General features: G+C 35.8%; 1 protein-coding gene across 12 annotated transcripts in view; it reads left to right on the plus strand.

Annotated features, from left to right (window-relative positions):
• SHLD2 (shieldin complex subunit 2) overlaps positions 1–23,964 on the plus strand; it is a 104,168-nt gene extending 80,204 nt beyond the window's left edge. For 8 of the 12 annotated variants that reach the window (XM_049810097.1, XM_049810089.1, XM_049810091.1 and 5 more), the window contains 10 exons: positions 1,924–2,030; positions 3,636–6,135; positions 7,991–8,098; positions 8,898–9,092; positions 11,425–11,559; positions 15,415–15,621; positions 16,512–16,746; positions 19,127–19,171; positions 21,883–21,998; positions 22,613–23,964. In XM_049810097.1, coding sequence (XP_049666054.1) covers positions 4,620–6,135; positions 7,991–8,098; positions 8,898–9,092; positions 11,425–11,559; positions 15,415–15,621; positions 16,512–16,746; positions 19,127–19,171; positions 21,883–21,998; positions 22,613–22,785 — 2,730 coding nt within the window. In that variant the 5' untranslated portion in view covers positions 1,924–2,030; positions 3,636–4,619 and the 3' untranslated portion in view covers positions 22,786–23,964. Of the gene's footprint in view, positions 1–20; positions 42–1,923; positions 2,031–3,635; positions 6,136–7,990; positions 8,099–8,897; positions 9,093–11,424; positions 11,560–15,414; positions 15,622–16,511; positions 16,747–18,873; positions 19,102–19,126; positions 19,172–21,882; positions 21,999–22,612 lie in introns of those variants that run through there. The other 4 variants (XM_049810096.1, XM_049810099.1, XM_049810098.1 and 1 more) reach the window with 4 other exon arrangements.
• Positions 23,965–24,205: the final 241 nt, after the last annotated feature.

Genomic DNA, 24,205 nt, shown 5'->3' on the forward strand with positions numbered 1-24,205 from the left:
TCAGTAGTGGACTCATTACATGAACCAGGAAGTAGGCAGAGGTCGCTTACCATTCCTAAGCTCTAAATTTCTTAAGAAAAATCAAAATTTTAGGTTTTGAAAGTATAACTGATGTTTTAATTGCAAAAATTCATTAAATAACATTGATTCAATTGCTTTAATATACCTGCACTGCAAAACATGAATCGGGAAAGAAAACTAAGTTTAGAGAAATTACAGAACTGGAAAGTTAAGGAAAACTTTCTGAATTTATGTATAACTCTTGTTAATCTTTAAACATGACAAAAAAACAAAAGAGAAGTGATAGTTAAAATGAGAGGCTGATAAAATATTATATAATTGGAAGTTTACCAAGGTATAGAAGTTATTTTTTTGAAAAGTGTTTGCCTGTTAAAGTATTGTTGGCATCTTAATTAGTGCTATTAATCTGATTTCACATGTTTTACATGCAATACTTTCAGCTGTGTTCTTATATACCAGATATTCAGAACACACTTGTATAGAGGCTGACATCTTTAGTAAACTCATTTTTGTACTAGAAGTTGGCATAGCTGACATACTATTGTAAATTCAATTTAATCTATTTCAGGGAAGTTCAGTTGCTTAATGACATCAGTTGTCCCTGTATGTAGACAGTAGTAGATCTTGGCAGTGTTCAGTTTACTTTGTGATCAGTAGCTCACAGATTTTTGTCATGGGTGGGGTTTTAGTACTGTAGTAAATAAGTCACCATTTATTATTCATACATTTTTGTCATGTCAATGCTACTTAGGTATAAGGTGTGCTTATAAAAGCAAATGCTTAGGTGCTTGTCTAAAAGTATTTTCAAAATGCTCAATATTAGTCACAGATCTTAATGTGTATTTATAAATGTAGATGTAAAAAGATGAGTTATTCTGGAAGAAAATGCAGAAATTTTTCAATTATATTTGGCAGTGTCATGCCTGCTGTAGATGAGTTTGAGTCCAAACCACTGCAGTTGCAAGACAAATAAGCTTTAATTTTTTTAGAGTACACTCTGAGACTATCAGATCCACAAAATTAAATCCTTAAGGAAAAAAAGGTGGAAGGGGCACAGCAGTTGTCTTTCTTTCCTATTTGTAATATCTCAATACATGTCCAAGTAGGTAGTTTACTTCTTCATAGAAGATGAGGGCTAGTGGGATGTATTTCTGATCCAAGAGTGGCTTACATTGAGACTCTGGAACCTTAGCCTAACCTCATCTTCATAAAACTTCCAGTTATTTGTTCCTTTATTTTTAATAGCCTGTTCTTTCATTAATCCTCTCATGCTGCAATATACCCTTACTTCCTTAACCAGAGATATATATAACTACTTTTTTGCTGTAATCTAATCCTCACACAGATACTATTTAATATTGTAGTGCAAGCGAAACTACTTAAAGCAAACCACAAAACTGATTAATCTGTAACAAATGAAAATCATTAAACAATTCTGCTGTAATCTTTATCTTCCCATTTCTGTTTTTCCCTTATTTAAATTTGAAACTAAAACTCTTGTTTTGCCACAAGGATCTTATCTTAATGTAAGAAGAATTCATCCAGTTGAATCTCAAGGATAAAAATAAAAAATAGATTTTATGAAGACCACAACTATGCCAAGACATAGCTTTGTTTAATTCAGACTCTGCATAAAGAGTTCGTGTATATATATACTGAGAAGAAAATTTGGGGCAATTGGGATGCATTTAGATTTACAATTCATTGTTTTCATAGATGGATCAAGCTTTCCATTAAAATTAATACAGTAGTGCTTGGAAATTAAAAACAAAGCTAGTTTCCGTGGTTTTAATATGGGGAGGAGACAGAACTACAAAAAAACCCAGGTTTGAATATGATTCTTCTGTGATATTTTTCCTTCAAGTGTTAACTGATTAATTCATTTTTCAATCCTGATTATAGAATACACTTCAAATATGATATGGGATATCTCTGGAAGTAGAATGAAATACAACTGCATTTCTAGGATCTTAAACTTACTTTTATACTGAACTTCAAGTATTGAAAAGGTATGTTTAGCCTTTGAAATATATAGTTATCTAAAAGCTTTCCTGTGTTACTGTTTTTTTAAGTGCAAAAACTTGCTTTAGTACAGTATGTGAAGCCCTACATTATATTTTCATAAAGTAATCTAGGACAGTTAACAGTTATTTAATTTTGAGTACTTTACACTATGGCATCTTAAGCACCAACTTTTCTACGAATACAAAATCTCTGAAAGGTCTTGCAACTCTAGGTTTCAAGCTGGCCTTTAAACATACTGTTATAATGATCTCATCTATTTAGCAACCAAATTGCCCTTCCAGTGTCCTCAGAACTCATTGAGAACTGAAGTATTTAATGGGCTTATTTACAGTGTAGTTGAATCTCAGTTCTTCCTTGTAAGAAACTTAGAACTGTTTGTTATAAGCTTACTCTGAGGTTATAGAAGGCAGGTAAGCAAATTATTTGGTCCTGAACATATTTTAGTTCACTTAAGATTTCCATCTCCCTGAAACTAGATACACAAATGCTAGAGAATTTTTGCAACAAGACAGTAAGACTGGAATAAGATGGTATCTTATACCTGTGACAGGTTGGTATTCAGCCCTTGTAAAATAAGGTAAAGACTGAAGTGAAAGAGCTGTTCGCTCTACCAAAGTCCAGTTTGGAAATGACTGATTATTTCATTAATCTCTGCATGGTATGCAAGTTCTTTAGAAATGGTATGGACTTGTGTCAGAACTGTGCAGTTCAACCTCTTTTGTACGATAGCACGTATGTGGAAGAAATATTTTCTAATTCATTTGAACCTTTTATTCACATGAACCTCCTTATGAAGAGGCATTTATATTGTTATGCTATATAGAGTACCTAATTAAGAAAGCTACCCATCTGTAATGGCTGTAACCAAGGTAATAACAAATTTAAAAAGCTACCAGTAGACTTACGCATCTTGAAATGAAAGAAATTATTGAATCTCATCAGGTTTCACTTCTAAAGTTCATTTAAAGTAGTGGTAACATTTTTTGTTTGTCATAGGGGATCTGTTACTGAAGTTGTTTTTACATCATGTATTGGGCAGCCTTTTATCTACAAAACTTAACCTCACTATCACTTTGCTTTGTCTTTCCCTTCTTACCTCATCCATTATTTTGGTGTTGAACTGTAAATTCTGTCTTTTTGGTTATTTGTATATTACCATTCTTTAATTACTTAACTGAAAACTTTAACAAGTATGAGAATTGTCCTTTCAAAGTTGCATTCTTATGAGCCTAAATTTAAATGTACAACTGCAGAAGTTTGGATACTCCAATCTTTTAAGTATTATTTGTTTTGCAATGAGCATAAAACTGAGCGATACCAGTTACCATGTTTTGTAGCTTTTGTATTATGGCATGATATATCTAATTTTAGTGGTTGTATATTGTTTTTCCAGTTACACCTATAGTATATCAGTGTTCCAGGATGTTTATAGTTTCTCCATGTTACTATGAGCTTTATGAATGTGCAGATTTATTGACCCCTAGTGGGTTGTTAGGAAAATGGCTCTTAATTTAATAAGTGATAAATGAAAAGTTAAATCTTTTTCAATGCTGTGTTTGTTTCAGTGCTCTTTTTTTTTCTGTTTGCAGCTGGATTAGCTCCCGAATTTCATTTCTGGTGTTCTGTTTCCTACCTCTGCAGAATTGCCTGTTGCAGCAACTTCTATTAATAATGCTCCCAAAACATGTAGCTAGGTGTCTGCATTTTAATGAACACTTGTAGCTGTAGCTGTCTATTTTAAAATTACAGTATAGCAGAAATTAAAAAAAATAAAACAGTCTTTTGTATTTGTGCTGTGTAGGATGGGCTTATTTTTAATTAGCTAGAAAAGCTAGTAACTTATTTAGTAGTATGATATTATATAAATGAATTAAAGCAAATTCTAAATCATCTGCTCAAGTTTCACAGACCTCTTAGTGCTTATTAAATAATTTTAATTTATTAGTAATATCCTGAAACCTCCCATTTCATAAAATAATCACTAAATACAGAATTTTCATGCTAAAACAGCATGTAAGATATTGCATTTCTAGCAAACTTTAAACTAATTTTAAATAGCTCTAGTATGTTTCATCATTTAGTTGAAATTGTAATTTTCTCAGAGATTAAATTCTCCCCTACCATGCTGTGAAAGTTTCTTACAGGCATTTATTTCACATGAATTAAAATGAAATACTGAATAGTGAATTCACATTTGACTGTTTAATTAGCAATAATAAATGAAGATAAGTCTGCTTAATAATTAAACTTAAATTGAACTTCCCTATAACTGTGCATCTGATATGTGGTTCCAAGTATCAGAATCAGAAATTAAGCCCTACTGTAAATTTATTTTTCTATGCAAGTTTGACACAATAAATAACTTCCATTTTTTATTTTGTACATTTAATTTTACAGGTTTTTAGTAATAAAGTAATGTTTTTACCAGTTTAATTATGAAATATTCCCTTGAATTTTAGGTATTTCTAAAATGTTAAGAAAGGGTAAATACAACTTTTTGCATTTACTAATATTTAGTGTGCTTGTTACATAAACCACATTGTTTAAAGTCAAACTTAACACAGCAATCAAAAATGTCAAAAAGACCTCAAATTCATATTTTTGTGGGAGCACCCTGTATTCCAGGCCTGCTGGAGGTGTCAGAGCAAAGCAGTTCAGCACCTGCTGCTGAAAAATGGAGAGAACTCCGCTGTTTGTATGATACACGTAGTCTTTTTTCTGAAAAAGTCAAAGGTGCTGACCACTTAGTGTTTCAGGCAGAAAACTCTGTAGTCACAGCAGTTCCTACAAATGATGACAGCTCTCAACAGTCTGAACAGGGTAGATTAATGGATGCAAAAGAATATTTGATGCCTCTTGTATCTGCAGCAGTAACTTGTACTAGCACACCTAAGACCACTGAAAGTTTAATTTATTCTGATTTTCAAATACCTAAAGACAGATGCACACATGGAAATGTAAGCCAGGCTGCAGATCAACACCTTCCACAAAAATTTGCAGAATCAGCTAGAAAAGATAAACAATCACATGGCTGTTGTTCAGACCTCACTGAAAGAAAAGCTAGTCATTTAGAAGTCAACAGCTCTGACATTTCTGATTTGGTTGCCAGTACTAAGCAGATTACCATACATCTAAGGCCTGTGGGACAAGGTGTTCAATCGGATTGTAGAAGTGATCAGCATGAACATCTAAGTCAATATCTGGATATGTTTTTCTCCCCAAATCAAGAGTTAAAACCAAAAGGAGAACCAAGTGATTGTTCAGACTTTGCAGTGTCAACAGATACTGAATTTCATAGTATAATGACATCAAGTCAGATGGCTGTTTTTGCACAAGATCGGAATGAGATGCAGAACAGAATCATCAAACTATCAGAAACGGGCAAAAAAACTGAAGAAAGGCAGCGTGATCACTTCCAATTTTTTTCTGATGTTGGAACATGTCTTAATGTGCCTGAAAATGAATGTAAGGAAGAGTATAAAAGTTCCCTTGAACTTTTCAGCTCTGAGAGTGATGGGAAAAATGTTTGCTTTGAGGCTGCAAAACAGGAAGGAAGTGCTCAGGAAAATACAGAGAAGTCTCAAGAACTTAATGTTCCTGGTGAGCAATTTGTAAATGAAATCTGTATTGAACCATTGAGCTCAGGAGTACTGTGCTCTCAAGTAGACAGTTGTCACAGGAGCTCTTCTAAAATAGCCTGGAAGTCTGAAGATTCCTTTCATATTTTTCACTCAGCATTCAAAAGACAGCTGAAATCAAAGAGAGCTAAACTGAATTCTTCTCCAGCTGATCCTGGGATGAAAGTGGATCAAGAGAGGATGACAGTGTTCAAGAAACTTCAAAAGAAATTATCACCACTTAAGAATTGCTGCAGTAAAAATCAGAAGTACAATGTTTTGGTCACAATAGTACATCCTTGTCATATCAAAGAAATACAGGTGAAGAGTAGACCAAAATCTTCATGTAAAGTTCCTGTAGCAACAATTGTAGTTATTGACCAGTCAGAAATTGAGAGAAAGGTGGTGCTGTGGCATGGTGCTGCGTTTTGGTCACTCACTGTGTTTCCTGGGGATATTGTACTGCTTACAGGTGAGAATTCCTTTATTTGCCTTTTTAAAATGTGGATCTTTAAATGCCTGTTTGAAATAGAACAATAGGTAATCAGTAATTTGGAATCATGGCTAAGCATTTGTAAGTATCTTTCTTGCATCTTTCAACATCACTTTGAATTCTCAGTCATCCTTCCAGTGGAATATCAACTGTCCCACAGAAGTTTGCCCGTCTCTTACGTGTAGCCTTTGGTTTGAGACACAGCAGTGCATTGACACTACAGCAGTACCATAGGTAGTCAGGTGTACTCTGGAACTTGTCAGTGTTTTAAAACAGTTTTTTCTGAAAGGTACAAGTCCTATTACAAACCAGATGTGCTAGTTGTTTGATTTGTAGACTTCTTTGTAATTCTCTGCTGTTGGACCAGCAGATGGACCAGAAAATTGTGATGTTACAATTAGTCTCAGGGTGAGAATACTTTTCCTCCTGGGAAGGACTTTGTAGCTTAGCAGTAGCATCTTGAGAGGGATCATGTTGTTAACTTGTAACTGATATGGACTGCAGAAATATAAAATGCTATTTGCAGTTCACCTTTTTCATAACATGTCAGCTAATAATGAAGATTCCTCCTGATAAATCCTTTGTACTCTTTAATATCTAACAGGAGTAGAACGCTTTCTCTTGAGAGAACACATCTCGTGTAAGAATGCAGTACTATAAAAATGAAATTGCACCTAATTTAGGGCTGGAGTTGACTGGAACTTGATAGTGATCTGTCTATTTAGGTTCTGCAATGTGCAAAAAAAATTACACAATATAAAATTGTTTGACTGCTACTACAGTTTAAGATGCCTATTTCTCTTTAAGAGTTCTTTAAGTGCTTATAGGGAAGTGCAAAGGTAAATATTTGTCGTGGTTTAACCACAGCCAGCAACTAAGCACCACGCAGCTGCTCACTCACTCCCCTGCATCCAGTGGGATGGGGGAGAAAATCGGGAAAAAGAAGTAAACCACCTGGGTTGAGATAAGAATGGTTTAATAGAACAGAAAAGAAGCTAATAATGATAATAACACTAATAAAATGACAACAGTAGTAATAAAAGGATCAGAATGTACAAATGATGCGCAGGGCAATTGCTCACCACCTGCCGACCGACACCCAGCTAGTCCTCGAGCGGCAATTTCCTGCCCCCACTTCCCAGTTCCTATACTAGATGGGACGTCCCATGGTATGGAATACACCATTGGCCAGTTTGGGTCAGGTGCCCTGGCTGTGTCCTGTGCCATCTTCTTGTGCCCCTCCAGCTTTGTCACTGGCTGGACATGAGAAGCTGAAAAATCCTTCACTATAGTCTAAACACTACTTAGCAACAACCAAAAACATCAGTATGTTATCAACATTCTTCTCATACTGAACCCAAAACATAGCACCGTACCAGCTACTAGGAAGACAGTTAACTCTATCCCAGCTGAAACCAGGACAATATTTTAAAGAGATTGAAGATAAGTTGGGCTTCTTCTTTTCTGCTTAGACATTCTCATCTCAAAATACATCAAAAGTGTTTCTGGGTAAGCCTAGTACTTTACTAGTCATTCTGAAATATTGCACAATAATAATTTACCCCATAGTCACTCACTTCACTTATACAGTACCTGCTATGAGGCTATTGAATATTTTATATGAATTGAAGAATTACATCAACCTACTGAGAAAAATCGATTAACTCATTGTAAATGGTGTTGGCACGTTAAAAAAAAATCAATTTATTTCCAAGTGATATCTTTCAAACTCTTTCATACCTGTATGTATGATGGTTCTATAGTCAAGAAAAGTATGATACACTTCAATATTGTTGATACATGAGTTTGATAAGGTTGCTTTTTTTTCTTGCAGATATAATAATGTATGAGAATCTTTGGTGTGGAGAAATCATGCTGCAATCTACATTTGCCAGTCAGTTACTGAATCTGGGGAACTGCTCAGCTCTCAATCCAGAGGAATGTAAGATTATAGTGCATAAATTTCCACAAAAATCACAGTAAAATAGCTCTTTGAAGTACTCTGTTTTGTTGGCAATGCCTCGTACCCAGGATAAAGTGGAAGTGTGAGCAACTGAGGTGTATGAAACACCTATAAAGTATAACAGGAACACCTGTGGACAAGGTGTGGTCATGATGACATCAGATAGGCATATGTAGTTTATGGTAATGGTGGGTGGTTACCATTCAAGACTGAAAAACTGAAGAAACAGCAGTTATCCCAGGACTCAACCATAAGATTTCATGAGGATTAAATTTTTCACAAAAATCTTAGAGACATAGAGTAAGTAGATTCATGCAGGGAAAGTAACTCATTGCAGGCTATTAAGCACAGTCTTTAAAGATACCTGAACCACAGAGGGTTGGAGACTAAGGGGAAAATACAGTGGAAGTATCACTGTGAACTTGCATTGTTCTTACTGTCTTCCTGATGTCCATTATTGCCAGCTATTTAAGGCAGGTTCTGGGGTGAATGATCAAGAGCGGCTGTTCTTACCAAGCTATGATACAAGATTTCTTTCTTGTTTTTGGTGTAGTGTAAAATACTGTACTTAGTTTAACTTTGGGATGTTACCAGGGGGAGGCAGACAAAGTACAAGTTTAATTTTGGATCAAGTGTTACACTTCTCAAGAATTTCTTTCCTTAGAATTATTGTGAAATGGTTTTGGTTTTGTCACTGTAAATATGTACCAACTGATAAATTTTGTACTTCTAAGCCTAAAAAAAAGGGTGTCCTTTTAACTTTGTTTTTTCATATAAGTTTATCCTATAGTGGATGGTGGTGTTCTCCATAGCTTATTGGCATACATATCATCAGAATTTCCACACTTTGGAGACATTCCACAAAGACAGGTTCAGAGACTGGATAGTGTTCGGTATATGCAGCTAGACCAGCTCCAGGCAAATACATTGATTCACTCTATCTTGAAAATTATCAACATTGTTGTATTAACAGGTAAGTTCATGCACTAGACTTTAATTTCCAAAATTTCAACAATAGGTAAAACTTAAATAGTAATTTTGCAAGGCAATTCTGGTTGTTTCCCATTCCATACACCAGTGCTTGACACAGGAGTCGCAAGTAAAACCTTTGTAATGTTCCACTCATGGGGGGCATAGGAGTTAGAGACAGAAAAGAAATAAAGACTGTAGTCAGCTTCTGAAAGGAGGTTATTGCACACTAGTGCTGATCCATAGCATACATGTGTCTGGGAGAAGCATGCAGGCAGTGGGCACTGATAATCAGTGTTGCTACTCAGTGAGGGATTGGTGTGTTTTCACTAGGGAATGACTGCTCACCACCGACTGCAGTTACTAATGTGTTGACTTGTCAGTGAGATGGCTTGAGCATCTCCATGGCTCCAAATAGTGTGGTACCTCATCTTCAATAAGACAGATGACTGAAGAGAGATGCAGGTACAAAGTATAGTGTTGGGAGGTGGAATGGCAGCAGGAATATATTAGATATGAGGAGTGTGCACTCAAAATCCTTTTCAGGAAAGATAGGTGTGTATAGCAGGACTGCTGAAAAGAGGGAGATGCTGCAGTTACGGTAGCGGAACATAAATATGTTTTTTTAATGGCTTTTGAAATTTGAGAGGTACACTTTTGCTGTAGACCACTGCTTGAGAAAGGGGACTGGTTTATGAAAATGTCACGTGGGACAGTCAAGCTTTACTAATTCAAAGCTTACCTGCCAATTACCTTCCATGTGGTAATCATTAAAGGAAAATTTGATTGCACTATAAATCATGTTATTCGGAATGAAGTAAGTTACTGATTATTTTAATCTAATGTCTTAGGATTTGCTTGCCTTTCTTACTTTATAATGGAACTGTGTTGCTCTCATTATAATGTTTTCTTTGAAACATTTCCTGTTTATTTCTTTCTATTTTTTTTCTTACTTTGAATAAATTTTTAAAGCTAAGCATTCCTGGTTTCTTAAATATGTGCAATATTTATTTATGATAATCCTTACTTGTGTGCCTTTTTGTACAAGTTCTTTCTGATTTTCAACACTGGAAAATGCACAGTGTGAAACTACTAGATGTCTTACTGTGATACTCATATTTATTCCACATGGGCACAACAGAGAAATACCTCATTAATATAATTTGTTTTGGAAATCTGAGTTTCCTGTATATTTTTATTGCAAAGACTCCTCTCCCCCAAAGAATCATGGTCAACAGTCCATGTACTGATTTGAGTTTATTCTTCTGTCACACATTCCTTTTCTTCTAATAGTGAATGCAGTTATTTCAAGATTCCTTTTGCTGAAGCAATTTTCCATGTTAAAATTAATAATTTGTTTCCATTTCTTCATAATCAGGCCTTACAGCTGCTTTCTAGCATCATCTCCACCTTCTGAAATGAACAAAACCAAACTATCTTGGGGCATTCTCAGTATTTCATGTAGTGGCTTGCCATTGTTTTTAAACATGCTTAGGGCAGTTGAAGACCACTGTTCCTACCTGGAAAAGCAGTCTTCCTCTTTTTTTCCTGCATAACTGTTCTGATTATCTTTTCTTTACAGTACCACTTTTTCTTAGTGCTTGACTTCAAGCTTTGCACATAAATCTGATCATATTGCATTATCTTGTATTCATAAGATTCACATTTTTACCTAGACTGTCAATATCATGTTTATTCATTATAAATGGAGAATTTTGAAGATAGAAGTCTTCATAATTTATTATTGTACATAAATCTCAGAACTGTTAGATATTTAAAGCAAGAGTTCTTGTTCTAAAATTATTTATAAAAAATATTGTGGTTTTAGTGTGCAGCTGAAACTTACTGGTAGTATCCTGGGTAAGAGTGCTGTAGAGCTCTTAATTGTTTCAATTTGTATGTACTGTTACTAATCCTCTTAGTGTGCTTGTATGTGACTATAGTTTCCTTTTTTATGTGAAAAATTCTAGAGAAATGTTCCTCTCGGTGTATTCCACAGAAGTTACAGGAAATTTAACTTCCAGTCAGGATAAGCGAGAGCTGAAAGATGTTCAGACACCTGCTGTTTCAAAGGGAGGTGTCCAGTTGCTGAGTATTTAGGTGGATAAAGGTGAATTAATATACTTTAAGCATTCCTTGAAAGTAGAATCATTTTGTTGAAGAAATGAGATTGCTTTCATTCTGTCCTGAAGAAATTGTAGGTGTATTCTTGTTTGCTTATAACTGTACCGTAAAATATGTTAGCAGCATGATTTTATCTTAATATTGAGGCATGTGGGGTTTGTGTGTTTATATGCTTTTTACTGTGGAAGTCATACAATTTTGAACTTTTTCAGAATCTGTGTATAGCTACAGAGGTGGCAGCCAAAGAAAAATCATTCTAACAGTAGAACAGAACAGAGATCAACACTACAGGATGGTGCTGTGGGGAGCAGGAGCTGCCTGGTGCCCTCAACTTCAAAGGAAAAAAGGTAAGGTCCTTGTACCCGTCGGTAGCTGTAGAAGAATTTTTGTGATGCTATTAACATCTTTAAAATGTGCAGCTGGTAACTTTTTTCCATTCACCCTTTAAATACTCTTCTTGGAAGGGCAACATATTTGATACCAATTTTAACATGTTTTCTCTGTTTAGAAGCAGTGCTATCAGCAAAAGAAATTGAATGCACTGACTTTAGAAAACTGAGAAAGCATAAGTATTTAGAAACTTGAATCTAGTGATAAGATGCAGTGGTGCCTAGTTATGTAACTATAAAAAAATTTGAATGTTAACTATGTTATCAGTTTTGCTGAGTCTTCCTTATTGTTGTCTGGTTTAGCATGAATTGCTGGGGTTTTTTCTAGTTCCGATTTTCATTCTCTGCTTCCCACCTTACTACTAGTGTCAGGCTTTATATGCTAACAGTCTTGCTATCAAGTTTAGCTGTAAATGACTAAAAGCATCTCTTGTAACAATTACATAGCCTGTGTTTTAGCAGTGACTACTACCAAATTTTTGTTTTATTCCTCACTTTGCTCTTTTAAAATAAGGCAACGAGGTTTTTGTTAAATTGATAACTTAAGAGTTTGTATTTCTGATCAATGGATACACTTAAGTAAATGCTGTATTACTTGAAGCACTGAATATGTCTGCCTAAAAAGCCAGTTTTTGTATAACACAAAATAAAACCCAGAGAAGTTAAACAACCTCATAGTTCATCTTTACATATTAAATGTAGACACTCTGAATTCTGCCAGTTCTGCTTCAATTTAAGTAATCTCTGCTCCTAGAAATCATTTAACTGCAAGAACTACCTCTTAAACTACTTGAAGAAGATGGTCCAATTTAAGCATTAATCAATTAACTTTATTGCATAATATCTACATGGCTCTTATTTTTGTGCATACTTCAGAGTAGGTATATGCTGTTCTTTAGAACAGCTTAGAAATCTTATAGAATTTAATATGGTAGAATTTTAAATTTTTTTTCTAGCTGCAAAAAGAAGATACCAAAAGTAATTTCTAAGACACAGTAATATATCATTCTCTGATGCTTAAAGCAGAAAAGTATAAGATGTAGGTCTGTAGCATTAACTGTTTGTATTTGATGTAAAGCTTGTGTCTTATTCTCCAGCTAGTATTCTGTTGGCATTTTAATGATTAAAGAATTATCTGAAATTCAAGATAAGAGTGATTTCTCAACTATTCAAATACTTAATCACAGACAAACCATGAACATTTGATCCCAGTAAGATAGCCAAAAAGATAAATTCACATGATACTAAAGCATACACAACAGCTAAATTGTGTGAGTGGGTTACAGGAAGAGCATGATGTCCATCCTTGCTAGGACTCATGGCATAGCTGTGGTATGTGTTTACTGGTTGTACTAGCAGATCAGAAACCTCATAGTCTTGTAGAGGAAGGTATGGAGACTTGTGATTTTTAAACTGTCTACATACTTAAATTACATAAGACTATACAGTTCTAGAGCATCTAAAAACTGTTGGCAGTATGTACTGGGTTTGCATGGCAAGGTTTTGGTAGTGGTGGGGCTACAGGGGTGGCTTCTGTGAGAGGCTGCTAGAAGCTTCCCCCATGTCTGACAGAGCCAATGCCAGCCGGCTCCAAGACAGACCTGCCGCTGGCCAAGGCTGAGCCCATCAGTGATGGTGGTAGTGCCTCTGGGATAACATTTAAGAAGGGGGCAAAAAGTTCCTGTGGGACAGAAACTGCAGCTGGAGAGAGGAGTGAGATGATGTGAGAGAAACAACCCTGCAGACCCCGGGTCAGTGAAGGAGGGGGAGGAGGTGCTCCAGGTGCCAGAGCAGAGATTCCCCTGCAGCCCGTGGGGAAGACCCTGGTGAGGCAGGCTGTCCCCCTGCAGCCCAGGGAGGTCCACGGTGGAGCAGATCTCCACCTGCAGCCCAGGGAGGACCCCACGCTGGAGCAGGTGGGTGCCCGAAGGAGGCTGTGACCCTGTGGGAAGCCCGCACTGGAGCAGGCTCCTGGCAGGACTTGTGGACCTGTGGAGAGAGGAGCCCACAGAGCAGGTTTTCTGGCAGAACTTGTGACCCCATGGGGGACCCATGCTGGAGCACTGTGGTCCTGAAGGACTGCACGCCGTGGAAAAGACCCATGTTGGAGAAGTTCATGGAGGACTGTCTCCTGTGGGAGGGACGCCATGCTGGAGCAGGGGATGAGTTTTGAGTCCTGCCCCTGAGAAGGAAGGAGCAGCAGAGACAACGTGTGATGAACTACTGTAACCCCCATTCCCCGTCCCCCTGTGCTGCTGGGCAGGGGAGTAGAGTATTCAGGAGTGAAGCTGTGCCTGGGAAGAAGGGAGGGGTGGGGAGAAGGTGTTTTAAGATTTGGGTTTATTTCTCACTATCCTGCTCTGATTTGATTGGCTATAAATTAAGTTAGTTTTTTTCCCAAGTCAAGTCTGTTTTGCCTGTGATGGTAGTTGGTTGAGTGATTTCTCCCTGTCCTTATCCTGACCCATGAGCCTTTTGTTCTCCCCTGTCCAGTTGAGGACAGGAAGTGATAGGGTGGCTGTGTGGTGCTTAGTTGCTGGCTGGGGTTAATCCATGTCACAGCAAAAGTTAAATATTTTTCATCTCTTGCTGAAAATCAGTCCAAGCTTCCAGTATACAGTCATCAGACATTCCATTAATGCTTTACACTCATCTGGTTTAAATTACAAAAAAAAAATCAGTAGACTTGATTACTTATAGTTTACTCATGTTTTGTGATCAGTTTTCTAAGCAACAGGGGAATGTTGAAGATCTGAATAATAGGTTAAATTCAGGTATCAACCAAATATTGTACCCTAGTTGGACTATGTTTTCTACTTCCAAATATCCCCTCTTGCCAAGTGCCTGTTTGTTTCCCCCTGTTTTGATTTTCCCTCAGTGTTGCTGTAGTGTTACTGCCTGAATCTTGCTTGGGGCTGGAGCATGCTTAGTTCAGGGGGGCTGCAAGGTCTCTATCAGATATGAGGTGCATGAAACTAGACTGATGCTCAGAGGAAAAGGGTTTTGGGGATTATTTTACTATAAGGCACTGTGTCTGACAGCAGGTTTTTCGGGAGCTTGCAATTTTAGCAAGTTACCACCAAAAATCAGACTAATCCAAAATATGAAAATACTAAAATACGCTAATAAAATGCTTACAAAAAACACTGGAATACATAGAAAACAAACACCTCAGTTTTTCTAGCCTTATTTCCGAAAACAATTATTTTGCTGCAACTTTCAGCTTGAGCAAACATGGGGAAAAATAACAGCCTAAATGGTTATCAGACTTGATAATAGGTGATTATTTGATTCTTATAACGAAGTGAAGTACGACGCAAAATGTATTGCTCTTCTGTAATCTCCATTTTTAACGTATTTTTCTTTGACAGAGTCAATTGGAAGATGGAAAATTAATTCATATTTTTAAATTGGAACATTGTGGAGATAGATTAAAAAACAGGGACATATTAAAGATGGAAGTTGATTAATAACATTAAGACTTTTTTCTAGACATTGCCAACTTTTCCTTATTAGAGCCGACAAGAAATTTCAGAACTGGTTTCTGTTTCAAAATGTTGAGTTGTCTTGAAAGCTGAATTTCATACAAGTGAAGTGAAAGCATCATTCTGTATTGGGAGGACTCAAGCAGAGTTTATAGGGAAAGAAAAGGAAAAACTCTACAAGTCATCAGGCTTGAAATAAAGTTGCCAGAGCTAAGCATGTGAAACTGTCTTACTGATCTGTTTCTCAATCTTGTAAGTGACCTTGGCTTTCTATAAATTAATTAAGGTATAGACAGTAAACACTTCTGTTTGCTTTTTTGTTCTGTAGATCACATATGGGACTTCAGATACCTTCTGGTCCAACATAGTTCTGTCTCGGGTGACTTTGAACTGCACACAACTCCATGGTCATCCTGTGAGTGCTTGTTTGATGATGACAAAAGGGCAATTGAATTTAAAGAAAAGTTTCAGAAAAGCAGAGCATCCCTCATGCAAATGACAAAGCTCTCAGCACATTTGGAGGAAAAATGCTCAGGTAAAGTTTTCCACAGCTCTGTAATGTCTTGTGCCGTGCATAACTAAGCAAAATAAATGCTTTGTTGATCAAGTAAAAGACTTTTTTTTGCAAGTTAGCACAGTTCTGGGAGTCTGAATTTATTCTGGAGGCTGCTGCTCAGTACCTAGCCAAACTGTGAATGCAGCCTTCATTCAGTGAGCCCAGAGGTGAGATAGATGTGGTATATGGTACCATAAAAAGATAGCTTTGGAACATAGGGAAAAATGCTTCCTTTTGTTGTCCACACCAGCCAGTCTAGTAATGATGCGATTAATTGCTGAAAGTTTGTTGAATAGTGTTTCTCTGAAACTGGAATTCTCTAAGGCAAAAGTAAAATTGCTACTGCTATTGAAAACTTCTTGGAGAAGAACAAATAAAACATTTTGCACAGTTATCCCCTCCCAGATAAACCTAGAAGATTGCCAAGGTTGGTGTTAAACATTAAGAAGTAACTACACAAAGTTGGTATTGCAGCATCTAACTTTAGTTTATGTATAAATAGTACAAAGCTAAGTTGTTAAAACCATGCTTTTCAGTGTCTCTGAATTAGTGTAGAGGAAAAGCAATTGGAAATTATGTGCACAATTCTGATCTCTTGATTTCTTACTCAGGGTCTTCTATAGTGGCATCTACCACAATAGTACCTGAAAATATAGTACTTCTATACATTTTAAAATAATATTTAACCACAGTGATTTTTCACTGCATGTATCATCTCTAAAAATATGAGCATGTGCTACTAAAGGAAAAAAAAAAAATCAGAAAGTTTTACTGGTAATCATTTTGGTTTTGAATCAGCTGTAACCTTTGCTTTTGCTTTCAGTTACATATAAAATTGAGTGCAGATTTGATTGAAATTGTTTTTGTAGGAGTGATTCAAGTGAAAGCCCATATCTTAGAACTGAAGTTTACCATTTCAACCGGTCAATACAAGCAACTCACCTTCCATGCTGACACTTCACCGGAGTGTGTTTTGGCTTCTCTGCCTATGATTACATATTCAGGTTGTGCTAAATGTGGTTTGGAACTACAGGCAGATGAGAACATGATCTACAAGCAATGTGTTCGATGTTTGCCATACAACAAAGTAAAAATGTTCTACAGGTAAACAAAATAAAACTAAAATAATGTGTACTAGTAGGGAAGTAACCTATGACTTCCTCCATTTTAAGTTCCCCCATATATAAAATTCTGTATTTAAGGTGCAGTTAGCAATTCCTGTTTTTCTAATGAATTTTCAAGGAGCTGTTCTTGAATTTCTGTATTATATTGCCATTATTTATAAGTGATATTCTTTAAGTGTAACTTTTTAATTTCTTTGAATACTACGTCATACATTAACAACATTTCCCCAGTACCGTGTCAGTAAGTTAAGATGGAGTAGAAGCTTGAGGACCAAAGGAAAACTCCTTGAGTGTCTTGTTTCAGCCGAACTTTGAAATGGTGAATGCACAACCATATTTTTAAACTGATTAATCAATTTTAGCCTTTCAGAAATAATATTAACAAATGTTTTCAATAAACATTCTCACAGAGCAGAGATTCTAAGTTCTCAGCAGATGGCACTATGAGACACATTTATCACTCTACAGCTACCTGAAAGGAGGTTGTAGTGAGGTGGGTGTCAGTCTTTTCTCCCAAGTAACAAGTAATAGGACAAGAGGAAAAGGCCTCAAGTTGCGCCAGGTGAGGTTTAGATTGGGTATTAGGAAGAATTTATTCACAGAAAGGGTTGTCAAGCATTGGAACAAGCTGCCCAGGGAAGTGGTTGAGTCACCATCCCTGGAGGCATTTAAAAGATGTGTAGATCTGGCACTTCAGGACACCGTTTAGTGGTGGACTTGACAGTGCTAGGTTAACGTTTGGACTTGATGGTCTTAAAGGTCTTTTCCAACCTAAACAATTCCATGATTTACTTAAAGACAAACTAAACAGATCCAGCTGATGTAGGAACAACATTATTAACTAATTGTTCAATTATTAAATTTATCTTGGGCTTTTGAAATATAAGTATCATAGTGACTTGAAAGATATGTAGGTAGAGCAGGTTAATTGATGCAACTGTAGACATAATAAAATTCTAGAATATATACATTTTCTACCAAAATTCTTTCTAAAATTATTCCAAAACTATTTCATAGTGAGTTTAATGAATCATTGCGTACTCAATAGTTTGTCACTTGGCTTTGATTTAAATACTAGAATCCCATTTGTCTAACGAAGTAGCAACTAAGTCTTTTTCTTCTACGCAAAATAGTCTTGCAGCGTTAGGTTTATATGCTATTTATTTTCCTATGAGGGAGGATTAAGTGCAAAGAGATCTTTTTTCTTAACTGCAAAGGTTCCCCCTCTTTCATAGGATTATGACCTTTCATGTGGTCCTGAAAGACCTCAGTTTACTCTGTTGCACAAAAGGTGATAGACAAATGATAAAGTTTTCCCATGTTTGTATTCACAGCATGTGAACACATCTTGATGTGGAACTTAAATGAACAACTTTTTCAAAGAAAAGTCTGTCACATTTGTACTGAAATTTTGCTCTGATTAGTAAGAATGCGTCTCCTTGGTAGTATTTCCAAATTCTGTATTGTAGGATAACTTAGTACATTTACATCTTAACAGAAGAAAATTAGTCTCTTGCTAAAGAAATACCTTGTTAAAATGAAATTAACTTATTAACTAAATATGCTGTCCTAGCATTATTGTGCTAATCAACGGCTTCATATATCAGTGGTCAGTGTTAGTCTTGTTTATAAAACTGTATGCACAATTAGTAGAAAATTACTTTTTTTCTGTAGTTTGCTAATTCATGTCCCCTTAGCTCAGATTGGTTTTAATCCCTCAATATAAGGAGGTAGTAAGTTCAGTATGCTCTATTTCTAGCAATGCAATAGCTACCAGCATCTCCTTGGGAATAAAATCTGCATAGTGTTTTTTGTTTAGTATGAGTAAATGTAATAATACTAAACACTGCAGACTTCTTAAAACATAGTATTAGTCTGAAATTTAATTTGCTTCTTTGTGATTCAGGGAATATAGTAACTTATTAATTTAACATAGAAATTTTATTTTAACAGTGAATGTTTAAGATATGAAATTAGACACTATGATAGGAAAATGGATATTATGACAGGATCTCAGTATTTAAGAGACTTGCATAGCATTAAAATCTCAGGTTTCAATACTGTATGTCATTGAAGTCATCCCTTATCTTTTCCCTTCGAAATGTAGGAGCCCAGTTTTGTTCATCTGCTGTGATTATAATGAAGCTCATCTTTTCCTTCGGATGCTGAAGATACAAGCTTAGGATAGATGCATGTCTATATGCCTATAGCCTGCTTTTTTTTTCCTAAGCTAGATGCTCAGAACACTGAACACTTTAACAGTAGCAGTAATAATGAGCCAGAAGGTCATAGAAACTTACACTTTACACAAGTACTGTCATATAATGTGTGTAAATATTTCCATATTCTTTTTGAGCTAGAACTATGAATATCAAGCTAGAAGAAATCCTGAAAACTAAGACAAGGTAAAATATTTTATATTTCAGAGATCACCTCGTAGATTTCAGGTATCACAGATAGGTCCTTGTTTCTTACATCTGTCTTTGCCCAAACTTTCAGTTTCCTAGCATCTTTTCCCCGGAATTTGGTATGATGGTAGTGTTCCCTTCAGATAGTTCATTTTTTCAGTCTGTACCAATGAGTGTTTGTCATTCAAAAAGATGAACATTTTAACAGTAGCAGTAATGAGATAGGAGATTCCTGGTACTTATGCTCAGTGGGGATTGAATCTAACCCTTCTGTAACAGTGGAAAAGCCCACCAGCTTCACCAGCTTTGTGTATAGGTACTAAGGACTCTTTACTTAGTAGCCTCTAAGGACTATTTTAGTAGAACTATGTATGCCTTTAGTGAAATTTAGTTATATCCTTAAATATGTTTCTAACTGTTTTACAATTATTTAAATTTACCATATTGAAACCAGTGGTATTTAAGGAATAAAGTTAATTGCAAAATTGAATTTTCTGTGGCCCTAGTGAAAGAAAATTAACAATGCTAGGCTCTGTTTTGAAGGTTCTGTTGAATTTTCTGTCTCCCCATGACAGTTCACTCTTGTTGAAGTAAATAGGATTACCTGAAAGAAAACTTAGATGACCTTGAGAACAGAGTATGAACTGAGAAACAGGTAGTCAGCATGTAATAACCAGAAGTGAAGCAAAATTAATCTTTCCTAATGCATTACTTGGTTTGTGAGTTACATCTGTAGACTACATTTGCTTATAGTTTTGAAAGCTTTAAATTTTGCAATGTCTCTTAGTACATTTCTCTGTGAACATATTTAAGTTAATTATACTCTTTCTAAAATGTTAATTTAGTATTTCTGGAAGTCATAATAACTTTCATGTACTTCAGCATAAATTGCCTAAACCAAAATACATCTCTTCAGAGATTAAATAGCAATTGCCCACAATTATTTGGCAAGCTGAGCCTGTAAGTGTACTGTTAAGCTTGCTCTCATGAAGGGAGCCAGCAGTCTTTAATGACTACAAATAGTCTGGGCCATGGTTTCTGTCTAAACCAAAAGATTTGAAATAATCCCATGGATAATCAGACATGGAGTTCTCTTATCTCTTTTGATCACTTCACTTAAGATTATGAAATTTAGCAGTAGGTTTTTAGATTAACAGATGGCAGGTCAAATGACTTGCCTACTGGGAAAGTGGCATATTTGCAGTCAGTTGCCTTTGTGCCTCACAGGCATTCAAATTAGTGCTGTTAGGTATATTCTGCATCATGCTAACTAAATTAATAACACTCTCCAGTTGTCAGTCTACTGAAGTACTGGCTGACTGTCCTATTTGATAGTGCAGCTCTGCTAGTCTCTTGAAGTGACTGCCCTTTCGTTTCTGCCATCTCTGCAGTGAGCACATTTTATCCTGTTGGGAGCATCTCCCGTTGAAAAGTTCTGCACTCAAGATGATTGTGCCTTATTTTATTACTATATTTAACATATACTGGTTTGGTACTGTTCCAAGATTGCTATAACCAGGATTTACATTATTGTCATATGTCCTGGTGTTCACTATTTTGGTTTCTTCTGTAGAATGGTCAGGATATGAGCATTGCATCCTGCTTTGATCAGAGCAGTGCAGATTTTCTAAGAAGTGAGTATTGTGATGGTGCAGATGTTGCAGGTCAAATTGTAAGTAGTCTCAGGGCAGTCAAAGAGCATATGTTGGGTAGAAGCTGTATTAGCTGTATTAACGATTAGGCTTAGTAAAATCACTCAGAAGCTTGAAAGCAAGCAGAAACTACCTGTTGAACATCACTATAGAGGACTGCTAATGTATCATCATCTCACAGAAGCATAGCAAAAACCAATAGCAAGGATTTATTTGGGGGAACAATAAAAAAGGTATGGCATCAATATTGACAGGTTGAAAAGACAAACACTTAAAATATAGGGAATACCTGTACTAAAAAGAGGATCACTTCTTACCAGTTGCTTGTCATCCAATATCACTTTTGAATCATATGAAACAGCAAAATTTTGAAAGACCAGTGCTTGTGGGACAGCAATCCCTGACCAGGTTCATCTCACACCAAATAGGAATACTATTGACCATATGATTTCCAGGAAGAGGAGGGATTTTTACTTGTGTAAGGGTATGCGAAACCATCTGGTATTTGTCATAGTACAAGAGATACTGTCTTGGTATTGCGTAGTGGCTATGAAGTGGTGTACTGAGACAATATTAGGTGATGTTGATACAGATGATACAATTCCAAGTGATACAGCTAAGCTTGTCTCCCTACTTTGCATTTCAAATCTCTGTGTACCCCTTGTATATTTGTAGGTACATATACTTACATATTAACATTTATATTTTAAATACATAAAGTTCAAAGCCATAAATGACATAACGCTAATTTCATAACAGTGCAGCTCTCGTATTCTGGGAAAAGACTACTGCCTAAGCATCGTTTTCTGCAGTTCTCTGACAGTAAGGCTTACTTGATAGGTTTAGAAGTTATTTTAACATTGAGTAGTAAATTCAGTATACTTATCTCAAACTCCTTCCAGCTCTACAGATTTGACAGAGATGAGTGCATAGAGATTTTCTAGTTCTTGGTGTTATGTTGGAAGGTAATATAACATTGTATTACTTTCTGAAATTTTGCTTTGATCAAAGAAACATAACAGCTAACTTTCAAGAGTTTTTTGTTTTCTGATCTAGACCTGCTTTGATGACAGTAGAAGATGGAGGACATGAAATCTATGTTCATGTGGTGTCTGAATTGATGGAAAAAATCTTCCTCAATATTCCTGCAGACTGGCTGAACAGATTAGTAGGTACTGTTTCATCAATTACTTGTGATAGAAACAGGCAGCAAAATTCACAATGGAAGTAAAATTATTAATTATTGACAATTTAGAATTGGGATGAGATTGTTCTGGAAGTATGATGATTGCTCATAAGTAAGTCTTGTATAAGACAAAAAACCAATCTCAAAGTAAACACTTCAGTTGCTGTCTGACAAACTCAGAAGTTCAGAGTTGAGGTAGCAACAACAAGAGGTGAGGTGGTATGAGCATTTATTGTATGTTGTATAACTAAATATTTGGTAACTAAATGGATTCCTTATATGCAAAATAGAATCTCCTAGCAGTTTTTAGAAATGGCTAACATGCTTTCATGATGTAAATAACTGGTGTTTCAGACAGGCTTTCTTTGATATGTCCTGTTTGACTTCTTGACAGGTGTTTTACTTTATTCACAGGTGTTAGTTTAATGAGTAACAGTCTTATCACATCTGTTTTTAATGACTTTTTAAAAACAAAGTTAATTTTCTATTCAGACATTGGGATACATTTCCAGTAATTCAGTGTAGCTTTCATGGAGGTGGAACTTGAATGTTAGGTGCTATTGTGAAAATAGAGTAAATTGGATTGTTCTGTCTTTGCAGTGCCCTCTTCAGATATGATCTACAGCACAATAGTAGCAGATCTGTGTCATTTGCTGCTATCGGATAAGGAAGCATCCTATTTGTTGGAAATTAGGAGCCATTTTGTGCTAGATGAAAACAGCTATCCTTTGCAAAAGGATTTCCATCTGCTAGATTTTCATCCTGATCTTTGAAGCATTGACCTCTGCAATAACTGAGTAACAGAGACCGTAGGAACACACAGATGGCAAACAGAAGAAAAAATGAATTAGCTCAAGGAAGCAAATCTCTTGAAAAATACAAGAAAGGATTTTGGTTTTAATGTATACAAAAAACACCCAAAAGGACTGGTATGGAATATCTGCTAATAGTATATACTGCTGCTGTAATACTGATAAATTGTCATAAAGTATATTTTTATACATACATTTTTATCTTAATGAACTCTTACTGGGTATCTGTCTTCCTTTTCTCCCCAGAAAAGTTCACTAGTATTGAGAGACTGCATTTTTCTCAGATATGGCAGATTAGAGGAAGAATGCCACAGTTCAGTAATATTTTAGTTAAAGGTTTTTGTTTTTCTTACCCAATATGCTGTCTGTAACTTGGTTATGTCTTTGCTTGCTTTGCTGTTGTGGTTGCTTTCCTTCTTTTAACAGCAGAATTTCTGCCATTGTTTTCTCTTGTAAAACAGAACTGTCTCACTGAACCTAATTTTGTGTATCTAAGTTATTGCACCAGTTTAAGAGGTTTTAAATAGTTTAAACTGGTGCATTCTTTCGTGGACACTTTAAATGATTTAATTGTTGTAGTATTTATTGTTGTGGCATTTATCCAGCATAAGCTGGCAAATAAACTTAATCACCTTAAGCCAATTTAATCAGTTTAAAACTGGTCTGCAACATTTTCTCCCAACTTGATCAGATTTAGAAATTAATTTAATTCTTTTTGAATTCTTACTGTATTTTGATAGCGATTTTATCAGTAAAAGACTGAGTAAATGATGACTGCACCTGACTTCATAAAGTAACAGTTTCTCAGGCTTCAAACAGAACTGTTCTCAAAGCTGAATTTGATAAATCAACTTGTCAAATGGAAGTAATATGACTGTTGAACAGCTTTCATGTGCTGTTTCTTGGAAGATAACCATGTTTTCTTGGTGCTAGTTTGGATTCTGTTGTATCTCATGGGAAACCAGTTTGGGACTGTTGGTTTTTAATGATGTTGATTAGAGCTATGTGTAAGCCATGCATTTTCTTGTGTACCAATAAAGGGAAAGATAATAATGTTTCTGATCAGTCTGGCAGCAAGAGAGAATCCTAAGGGCTGTTGGATAACATTGAAGAAATGAATTCTCAGCTGAAGTTTCATGAGGTCACTTGTCTCATTTCTGTATTTAACTACTTGTGTACTGATCAGTCTGGTCAGTCTATTGATCAAACAAGTTCAGGCAGCTCTACTCATAGCAAATTTAGTCTTCTGGTTTAAGCTCTAGCCATCTTGTGATGAAATAATTCCCCAATATTTTTTTCTATCTCTGAAACAGTGTCTTAACAGTTTTGTCAGCGAGCTTAGAAATGCTGATCTTATGCCAGCAAAATGATTTCCTGCTGT

The sequence above is a fragment of the Accipiter gentilis genome, chromosome 9 (genome assembly GCF_929443795.1).
Source record: "Accipiter gentilis chromosome 9, bAccGen1.1, whole genome shotgun sequence".
Lineage (NCBI taxonomy): Eukaryota > Metazoa > Chordata > Aves > Accipitriformes > Accipitridae > Astur > Astur gentilis.